Source organism: Pteropus vampyrus, unplaced genomic scaffold (assembly GCF_000151845.1).
Source record: "Pteropus vampyrus isolate Shadow unplaced genomic scaffold, Pvam_2.0 Scaffold426, whole genome shotgun sequence".
Lineage (NCBI taxonomy): Eukaryota > Metazoa > Chordata > Mammalia > Chiroptera > Pteropodidae > Pteropus > Pteropus vampyrus.
Window position 1 is genome coordinate 427,964 of NW_011889207.1, and position 10,682 is coordinate 438,645.

At 55.5% G+C, this 10,682-nt stretch overlaps 1 protein-coding gene across 1 annotated transcript in view; it reads left to right on the forward strand.

Moving 5' to 3' along the window:
- Window positions 1-4,723, forward strand: part of NPR1 (natriuretic peptide receptor 1) — a 15,277-nt gene extending 10,554 nt beyond the window's left edge. Inside the window, exons 15-21 of the mRNA XM_011381080.2 lie at window positions 405-659; window positions 735-858; window positions 1,031-1,099; window positions 1,397-1,571; window positions 1,769-1,867; window positions 3,498-3,589; window positions 3,738-4,723. Coding sequence (XP_011379382.1) covers window positions 405-659; window positions 735-858; window positions 1,031-1,099; window positions 1,397-1,571; window positions 1,769-1,867; window positions 3,498-3,589; window positions 3,738-3,800 — 877 coding nt within the window. The 3' untranslated portion in view covers window positions 3,801-4,723. The remainder of the gene's footprint in view (window positions 1-404; window positions 660-734; window positions 859-1,030; window positions 1,100-1,396; window positions 1,572-1,768; window positions 1,868-3,497; window positions 3,590-3,737) is intronic.
- Window positions 4,724-10,682: the final 5,959 nt, after the last annotated feature.

The following is a 10,682-nucleotide window of genomic DNA, read 5'->3' on the forward strand; positions in this document are numbered from 1 at the left end:
GCCATAGCCTCGCAGGCCCCTTCGCAGCACCGTACGACCCGACAGTCCAACAGTCGCCTACCCCTCGTTCCTGCTCCTCCACCAACACCGCCACCCCACACCCTTCCTGCCCAGCCCCCCACGGTCCCTAGTCTTCTGTGCAGAGAAGACGGGGCCTCCCGCCTCTGCTGCAGCCTCTCTGCCCACCACAGGAGCCCCCCCACTCCTGACGCTTCCCCTCCCATTGTGCCCTCCGGGGGCTTCGCGTCCTGGCCCCCGCGGCCCGGTGCCTCCAGACGCAACGCTGACCCCGCGCGCCCTGCCGCGGGTCCCCATCGATCCCGGTGCCTTTGGCGTCCTGTCCGTCCTCACTGTGTTCCCCCGGGCTGAACAAAATCGCCAGGATGCCCGAAGCTTCCGGCTTGACCCCCCAGTCGCAGGGATGAGCTACCTTTCCTCCTCCCCTCTGGCCCTGCACCCCTACCCCGCTGCGTCCCCAATCGGCACCCTCGTCCCACCCGCGCCCCCCCCAGGGAGAACAGCAGCAACATCCTGGACAACTTGCTGCGTCGCATGGAGCAGTACGCCGACAACCTGGAGGAGCTGGTGGAGGGGCGCACCCAGGCCTACCTGGAGGAGAAGGGCAAGGCCGAGGCCCTGCTCTACCAGATCCTGCCCCAGTGAGTGCCCTGGCTGGTGCCGCCCCGCCGCCCCTGGCCCCGCCCCGCCTCACCCTCTGACCCCTGGCCCCTCAGCTCGGTGGCTGAGCAGCTGAAGCGCGGGGAGACCGTCCAGGCCGAAGCCTTCGACAGCGTGACTATCTACTTCAGTGACATCGTGGGTTTCACAGCCCTGTCAGCAGAGAGCACGCCCATGCAGGTGAGTCAGGGCGCAGGTGAGTCAGGGCGCAGCCGCAGCGGGCAGCCAGACAGGTGTGCTGGGCGGAGCGTCTTCACCCCCGCAGGCCAGTTTCTGGTTCCGCTTTTCCCACCCGCCCAAGCCCAGGCGGGGTCCCTCACCCCCTGCCCCCTTTGGCTCTCTTTCCTTCCAGGTGGTGACCCTGCTCAATGACCTGTACACTTGCTTCGATGCTGTTATAGACAACTTCGACGTGTACAAGGTGAGGATGGGGGAAGGGATGAGAAGGGACGGACAGACAGACAGAGACTCAGGGACAAGGCCAGCGAGAGGGGAAGGGCAGAATGACATAGAATCCGTAAGAGAGGAGACCAAGGGACACAGGCGGAGACAGTGTCACAGGAGGACCCAGGAGCAGGGAGAGAAACCGTGCGGGGGCGGGGGGTGGGGGGAGAGGAAAGAGCGGCCAGCTGGCCGATGAGCGGACAGAATGACAGGGCACGAGGTGTTGGGGGCAGCACAGGGAAGAGACGGTCCAGCCCTCGCGCCGCCCTCACAGGTGGAGACGATCGGGGACGCCTACATGGTGGTGTCCGGGCTCCCAGTGCGGAACGGGCGGCTGCACGCGCGCGAGGTGGCCCGCATGGCCCTGGCGCTGCTCGACGCCGTGCGCTCCTTCCGCATCCGCCACCGGCCTCAGGAGCAGCTGCGCCTGCGCATCGGCATCCACACAGGTGAGGCCCCCGAAGCCCGAAGCCCCGAGCCGGCTCCCGAAGGTTGGAGCCGCGGGAGGGAGGCTTCTTTCCACCTGCCTCATCCCACCTCCTGCCTCTGCGGAGCGCCCCAGCCCCGCCCTGTGGCCACCCTCCATCCTCCACCCACCTCCCTTACCACCCTCCCTCCCCTTGCTGACTTGCTTCCCTCCCTCCAGGACCCGTGTGCGCTGGTGTGGTGGGGCTGAAGATGCCCCGTTACTGTCTCTTTGGGGACACAGTCAACACGGCCTCAAGAATGGAGTCTAACGGGGAAGGTATGGTGTCCACCCTCTAGACAGGGCGGGAGGACAGGGTAGCTGGAGCCCAAAGTTCCCAATGCAGGTTGTGCCTGTCCCATCCCTGTCACCTCTCTTAGCCCGGGCTGCCCCAGGCTCCTGCTCCAAAGGGCTCGCCGGGGCAGATCGCCTCGAATCTAGTCTGAGGTCCTAGCTCCACCTTGACAAGCGTTGCAAAGTCTTTGCCGTGTTCACAGTCCCAGCAGGAATGTCGGCCTCACGGCCCCTCCGCGCCTCCCAGCTGTGGTGAGGAGGGCTCAGAGCGGCCCACTTGGGGTGAACCTCGGCTCTCCAGCTGCCCCAGCCGGGCCAGTGTGCCGCACGTCCCCGAGCCCCCGCTCCCCTCATCTGTGACATGGGAGTAGAACATGTACTCACTAGAGTGATGGGGAAAAGCCATAAAACATGACAAGCCCGTAACTGTCATCCACTCCTCCGAGCCTCAGCCGTTGAGCTGTAAAACGATGCCTGTCTCGGCTTGAAAAAAACCTAGCACAGCCCTTGGCACACAGTAGGTACCTAATAAATGCTTGCTCTCCCCTCTTCCCTTGGTCTTGCTTCCTGCTGACCCTCTGCTCTCCTGCTGTATTCAACACAATTCAATCAAGTCAACATTTATTGAGTGACTACTGAGTGCCAGGCCCTGGGATACTGAGAAGACTCAGACCCACAGTTAGCTGGGGTCCACGCAGACCCCATCCAAGCCTTGCAGCCGGAGAAGAGCTCCTTGGAGCCCAGGGGGCCTCCGGTTCCGCAGACATTCCCTGGGCACTGCGTTCGGGGCTGCTGAAGAAAGCCTCTCACCGGGTCCGGTGCTCAGGGAGCATATTCTGAGAAGTGGTTCCGTAACAGAGCAAGGCCTCTGTGCTGCAGGCCCCGGGAGTTCAGAGGGAGGCCAGAAGAGGGGTGTGGGGGCGCCAGTCAGGACACAAGGGGCCTGGGTCTGAGACCAGCAGCCTGGGCAGACCTCCTCCCTTGGGACTCCGTTCTCTCGGCCAGAAAATGAGGGCGAGAGTTACACACCAGCAAGAGCAACCGCTGATACAGTGCCTCCTCCGAGCCGGAGGGGATGGGTGCTGTCACTGCCAGCATTCCGCAGACGAGGACACCGAGGCCCGGAGAGTTCATGACTCCCCCCAAGCAAGTGGTCAGGCTGGGATTCGCACTGGGCAGGGCAAGGTCCGAAGCCTGAGCCCTGACCACCATGCCGTATTGTCTGCCCGGTGACGCGCTGGAGCACTGTCCAGCAGAACAGCCTACGGCGATGAAAACGCGGGGCAATCTCTGCTGGCCAGCATGGCGGCCTCGGTCACGCGGGGCTGGGATCTCTTGAAATGTGGTCATGCAACTGAGGCCCCGAATTTTTAACTATACTTAGCTTTAATTAATTTAAATTTAAATAGCTATACGTGACTCTTGGGGACCAGGATAGAGGACACAGCTCTGAAGTTCCAAGGGAGGGACCACATGGTCAGACACCTCGTGGGTGGGGTGGGGCTCTGCATTAGGCTTCCGGGCCGAAGGAGGGAGGGAGAGCATCTTCCTACCCCGCGGTCCCCACGTCCCCTCTCTCACATCCCTTACCCTCCTTCTCCCTCATCCCGCTCAGCCCTGAAGATCCACTTGTCTTCTGAGACCAAGGCCGTGCTGGAGGAGTTCGGTGGGTTCGAGCTGGAGCTTCGTGGGGATGTAGAAATGAAGGTAGAGAGGGGAGCCCCTGCCTCACCACCCCATGGGGGCCTCGAGGGGGTGACCGTCCCTCAGCTTTTTTCTCAGTTGGCCAACCCCACACACATCATTTGGGAAAGTGGGTGTGCCACTCCCCACCCCAACTTCTCTTTCCCTCCAGGGCAAAGGCAAAGTTCGGACCTACTGGCTCCTGGGGGAGCGGGGGACTAGCACCCGAGGTTGACCCACCTCCCCTCCTGGCCTTGGATGCCTCCTTTCTCTGTGCCGGAGGCGACAGAGAGGCGCCAGGCCTCAGCCTCGCCTACAGCAGCCCCACCATTGCCGAAGGATCGGAGAAGTGGTTTGAAAGCTCAGGTGTGCTGACCTCAGTGGAGACACCGTTTATCACCTCGGAAAGGGGACTGGTGTGGGGGGGAACGCAGAGCTCACAGGACCGGACCAAAGCACACAGCCACGTCAAGCGGCACACAGGCAGGCACAGCACCCGCTCTCCGCCCCATGCCCCCGTGTGGGCTGGGCTGGGGTGTGGATTCCTGGACCCTCCCGCCCCTCCCATACCCTCCACCCTCAACTCAACCTTGCTACACTGTGACTTTCGTGGAGAGGGAGAAGAGCTATCTTGGGGGAACAGGAAAAGGGACTGTAGGTGACCCTAGGGATGAGGGGAGTCCACATCTGGGTCTAGCCCACACAGGCCACGAACCCCCCTCAACCGCCCCCCTAATGTCAGATACAGTGCGAGGGGAGAGGGGTGTCACTGGGTGGGGGCCGCAGGCCTGTTTGCTTTGCTTCTCCTGAGAGCAGCCATCAAAACCTTGATTCCAGCGACAGTGTCTCTTCTTTGGGGAGAGGGGGTTGCCAGAAAACACAGGCCATGTTCTCCACCCCCTACATCAGATAAGACGAGCTTCTCCAGCTTGGAGAGCAGTACCTGAGAAAGGCCACCCCCCCCCTTCAGAGTCTCCCCAGCAGTGCTGACACTTGGGTCCCAGGACCCACTTACGCCATTCTGAGTTATGGAGGGGCCCGAGAGCTTTTGTTTTTGTGGATTACATCTATCGATACGTACCATTTTAGAAATTAAAACAAGCCCTGTTAATTCATTTAAATAACCATAATAAACCCATTCACATGTTTGTAACTTTTTATTGTTTTATCAAGAACATTCTTAAGAGAAACTGGCTTTTTTTTTTTTTAACTGCCAATACGTGGTAATGAGAATTACAATGACTCATCCAGTGTCACTGCCCCGATTCACGCGGAGACGTGAGCAGCTGCCACCCCTCACACCCTCCCTGCGGATATCAGCACGGTGGAGGCCAATCATGTCTCAGCAGGAGCATGACAATCGTTCGGGCCTCATCCCTCCCCCAAAGGGTTTTGGGGACTCGCAGGGTCTCTGGACCCCACCATGAGGACGGCTGTATTACCCAACGCCTGGTGCACCACATGGAAGGAGCGGGGGCTGGATGGAGCGTTTGGCGTCTCCTGTCCAGGGATGCCTGGGAGCCGAGGAGGAAGAGTGGGGTGGGGACACGTGGATCCCTTTTTTGTCTCATTTGGGATTTGGGGGTTGTCCACGTGCCTTCCACTCCCATGCCAGTGCCCACACGTGATCGTTTGCAAAATGACTCTCTAAGGGCCGTCCCGTCCCAGCTCTAGCTGCCCACCCCCTCCCCCTTCCTGGGCGGGCAGACAGGAATGCGGATGGGGGAGGGAGAGGTGGCTACGGCTTCACCTCCCCCGCAGGAGCCCAAGTGCCAGACATTTCTTCAGTGCCATCCATCAAGTGCAGACAGGCCCTCCTCCCACCTCCCCAAGCCTCTCCCTGGGGTCCACCCCAGGGAGACTCTGAGGTAGGGTGGGCAGCTCTGAGGCCTGCCCTCAGGGCCCTGCTCCCCAATACACGAGCTGGTGTCTGGGGTGAGGAAAGGGTAAATGGTTCCCCCCCGCTTGGCCAGCGACCCTTCTTGGTGCTGGTGCTCCCTGCCCACCCTTTGTGGCCTCTGTCAGATCTGATTTATTGGGAGAGGGAGCCACACCATCAAATCCTCGCCTCCCCAGAGAGGATGAGTGGTACCGAGCAGGCCTAACAAGGATGGTTGCCCTGGTAACCACGTGCCTCAACTTCCTGGTGGGCTTTGGTGGCCCTGGTGACCCCCAGGCCCCAGTCAGTCCTCTCAAAGGTAGCAGGCAGCCCCAGGAGAGAGTGGGTCGGCCGAACAGAACTGCGGGCCCACGCTGGACGCGCTGGGGGGCCGGCCTGTCTAGAGACCGGGCTTCGGGGAGGCGAGGCTGCAGAGTCGGCGTGGGGACAGGGGACGGGCGGGAGCGGGGTGGCTGAGGAGCCCCAGCGAGACAATGGCAGGAAACTGCCGGTCAGATCCTTCCTCGGCAGCCTGGCTCCGGGGCCCGGGGCGGGGCGGGCGCCGGGCGGGGGCGGGGGCCGGCGGACAGGCCCGAGGACCAGGGTTTCCGCAGCTCCGGACTTTCACTGGGACCGCGGGGGTTTCCTTCCGGGGAAAGGTCCCCGAGGCCGGGAAGAACTGGGAAAGCCGTTACTGAGAGTGGCGGGGTCCGCGTCCGGGCGAGGGACCTGCGCCGGGAACCGCCGCCCACACACGGCGGGGGGCGGCCTGGCCTCGCAGTGTCCCCTGCCGTCCTGCCGAGCGGGTCTGGGAGGGGCGGGGGAGGGGAGTGCACAGGGATTCCCAGGAGTATGAGAAAAATAATAATAACAGTAATCGTCGTCGGCGTTCGATTGTTGACATACATTATCTCATCAGGGCACGTGACCCCCTGGGGAGGAGGCAGGCGGGCAGCTGCGGGGGGAGGGCCCAGCTGAGGTCCAGCTGGAGGTAGGAGGGCCCGCTGCGGACCGGACCGCGCCAGCGAACCCCAGCCCAGCCAGCCCTGCCCAAGGCCGAGGCCTGGAAAAGGACAGAGCTGACGGAGGAAAGCAACCATCCTCTGCCCCGCCTCCTCTTCCCTGCGTCAAAGCGCTCGCTCGGGTCACTTACGTACCATAGCAGCACATTTAGTAATAATTTTTTTAAAAACTGATTTATACCTTTCAGGACAGATCTGTGGAATCTAATTAGCCGTGGAGGCCAGTCTTGCAGCCTGAAAGTCTTTATTTATTTATTTTTTTAAATTAAATTGCAGGAACTGTAAAACTATAAAAATAAATAAATTAACCATTAAGGATGCCTAATGCTGTCCAGGGAGGTTTAATCTCATTGGGCTGGAAGGCAAGTATGGTTCCAGGCGATGAAGAGTTAGGATGCTGATGAGTTTGGTGGCGCAGGGAACAGAGGCAAGGATTCAGGGCAGGAGGAGGCCACAGGAAGGGGAAGGTGGGGGGCCGGAACCCACGGGCCCTAGTGCTGACCCCAGATTGAGTGACAGGGTGCAGCTGGGAGAAGCCTCCACCCACCCAGCTCCCAGGCTCACACACTGCATCGGGCAGCGAGTGCCCTTTAAGCACCTTCCATGGCAGAGTCCATGGCCAAGTGCATCTGTTAATCACGGCGGCGTCCTGAACGTGACGCCGCTGTCACTCTCCCACAGTCACACCCCGCGTTGGGCGGACTGCACATGGCAAACCTTGGCTGCCGATTCGCCCCATAATCAGATCAGCCTGTCCTGCCTCAGCCCGCCTCGCTGCCAGCAGGCCAGAGCCAGGCCAGAACACCAGGGCGTTCTCCATACTCAAGACTGGAACAGTGTCAAACCTCTATCAAGTCGTTAAAAGGCTAACTCTGGAGACAGCCGGCCTGTATTCAAATCCCAGCTCTGCCCCGCAGAATCCATGTCATCTTGGGCAAATCCCTCAACTTCTCTAAGCCCCAGTTTCCTGCTTTGTAACACAGAGAATGATCAGAAGACCTACCTCAAGGGTCGCTTTGAGGATGACCTGAGTTCATTCTTCCTGGCGGATATTAAGAACCAGATAAGTGTTTGTGCTGTTACGAAGAGTCCACATCATGCGAAGAGCCCACATTCTGCGAACCGTCAGCCTTGTGTGAGGACTCCCTGCTGTCCGGGGAAGAGCTGGAAGTGAATAGCTCACACGATCAGACGATCAGACGCGTCAGTGAGAGGTGCTCGCGAGCGCTAGAAATCTTAGAAGAAAAAGCAGACCGACTGCCCATCCAGGGCCAAAATCTTTCTAAAATGTCTGTGCATTCTCCTGTGTTCTATCGGGAAACTTTCAGAACTTTCGTTTTAGAACTTTCGTTTTTGACCATTCGATTTTGACAGGTCGTCATTAGAATATTCTTCCTGATATGACAGGATGGAGATATGGCCATCATTAGAATTCCTTTTGACGGAATCGTCTTGTGTATGGACCAGAGGGCTTGCCCCTCCAACTGCCATCTAAAGAAGGTGCATCTGCTTTGTTGAGCTCGGAACCGAGTTTTTATAGACATTCCGAAGCTCGGGATGAACTAAATCCACTTGTGTGACAGTTGAGAGAAGCAAAGGAAGAAGAATTTCAGTAGCTGGATTGGGGCTTGGGAAACCACATATTTCTACTGCTTGTTTTCTTTAGAGACTGAAGTCTTTATTTCGTTTTCTAGAAATGATACACACTTATACAAAGAGGTACGGAGAAGAAATTAATGTCACCTGAAAGTGTGCCACTGAAGTAGTTATCGTGAACATTTTTGATGGACATCCTTCTAATGTGAATTCCATATTGCTTGATGTTGGTGTTTAATATAAACGCCACGTACTGAAAAGCCACCTGGCCTTCTCGCCGCTTCCACCGGGCCTAGGACGGCTCTTCTGGCCACACACGAATCTCCTCTCTCTTCCAGAAACGATGCCTCCACACCCCGCCCCCCCGTATTGGACGCTCGGTCACAGAGCAGCACTAATTTCTTTAGAGATTTATCGGCGATCTGACCCCAACCTCTTTACTATTCCTCCTGGGCGAGATCCCATGGGTTCGCCCAGGTCTGTCAGCATCCCTTCGACAGACAAGCTGCCTCCCTGTCTGGAGCAGAATCTTCCCAGGTGCAGTCTGAGAGGACAAAGAGCAGGCAAATGTCACCTCCCTGTGTCTGTCACGCGAGGAGCTGTTATAGAACTTGGGGCCACACGTACACAACCCCGCCCTTCATCCTCACATAGTTTTTCTCACCTTGCTGCTGTGAATTCGCATCTCTCCAACTCTGGTCTCTGTTAGATTTTAAGGTGAAAAAAATACCTATTTTATTGAAGATTTCATACAAGAGATGGGGAAGAGAAAGGTTATGTCACATAAAGCACGGTATTTATTTCTATCTAGAAAATCCATTAGACAGGTGTACTGTCTTTTCCAAGCCTGTGTCCAGCTGGCCCCGAGTCAGGGCGGATCCAGGTGTTGTGGGGCCTGAAGGTTATACAACAGTTCGATGGGTCCTCTTTAAGAATACAAAATCGGGTATGAAATAAATATTTAATTAGAATGTGATAACCAATTACAAATTTCTAAAAACTGACAAATATCTAAACATGTCAAAACCTAGAAAAACATTTTCTCACATCTCGCTGATCCGTTCATTCATCAACGGACACAGAAGTTGCTTCCATACCTCGGTTATTATAAATAATGCTGCAGTGCGCCTCGGGGTGCAGATAGCTTTTCAAGCTACTGTTTTCATTTGCTTTGGGTAAATACCCAGCAGCGGAATTGCAAGATCACGTGATAGTCCATCTCTCTTTTAAAATAAACTAATTTAATTTTAAAATCAGCAATGACAAAGTTCAAAGATAATATCTATAAATATCTTTATATATATAAAGATGTACAACAAAGTTTCTTTTGTATCTGCCCCGTTGTCATCTGCAAGCCCTTTTTAATCATCTTCTTGGTCCTTCCCGGCTTCTTCATGTGAATATGAGCACACACAAATATTTACTATGTTTTCCCCTTCCTTACCCAAAAGGTCGCCTCTTCCTTATTCTTTTTGTAGCTGCATAGTATTCATTTTGTGCACAAACCATAATCTATTAACCGAGTTGATGGATATTTACATTTTCAGTCTCTTGCTATTGTAATCAATACTATCGTGTTTAATGACATCGCTATACCCAACATGTAATCTCATGTCCATGTCTGTTCCATGCAGGAAACCTGCAAGGTAAACTCCTAGAAGTGGGCTTGCTGAGTCAACGGGCATGTGCATTTCTCATTTTTATACCCATTCCAAAGTGCCCCATGCTGGGCTTACCGACTTGCACACCCACCAGCAATACATGAGGGTGACTCATTCCCTAAAACTTTGACAACTATTTTCAAACTTGGGGATTATTGCCCACGTGACAGATGAAAAGCGGTGTGTCTCAGTTTAGTTTTCTTTGCTCCGTTTTTAAAAAATTGAGGCAAAACATACATATAGTAAAATGAACAGCTCAACAAACGTTAACATGTATGCCATCATCCAAATAAAGATAAGATTGCTCCCAGCACCTCAGAAGTCACCTTCATGTCCCTTCCCAATTAATACCTCCCCTAACCCTCACCCCTTAGAGCTAACTATTATTCTTCTACAGACATAGATCACTTTTAGTGTTCTCGAATTTAATGTACATGAAATCGCACAATATATACTTAGCGTGTCTGGATTCTTTGTTTTTAAGACTTTTCTGTAGAGCAGTTTAAGGTTCCCAGAAAGATCGAGAGATCTCCCATATACCCTCTGCTCCTACACATGCACAGCTTCTCCCGCTACCAACATCCCCCAGAGCAGGACATTTGTTAACAACTGATGAATCTACAGCGGCACATCATAATCTGCCAAAGTCCGTAGCTCGCATTAAGGTTCATTCTCGGTGTTGTACATTCTGTGGGTTTGTATAATGTATAACACGTGTCCATCATTATAAAATCATAGGGAGCATTTTCACTGCTTTAAAAATCCTCTGTGCTCCACCCATTCATCTTCCCCAGCCCCTACCCCGTGGCAACCACTGATCTTTTTGTCTCCACGGTTTTGCCTTTTCCAAATGTCGTAAAGTTGGAATTCTGCAGCATGTAGCCTTTTCAGATTGGATTCTTTCACTCAGTAATATGCACTTAGGTTTCCTCCATGTCTTTTCACGGCTCAACAGCTCA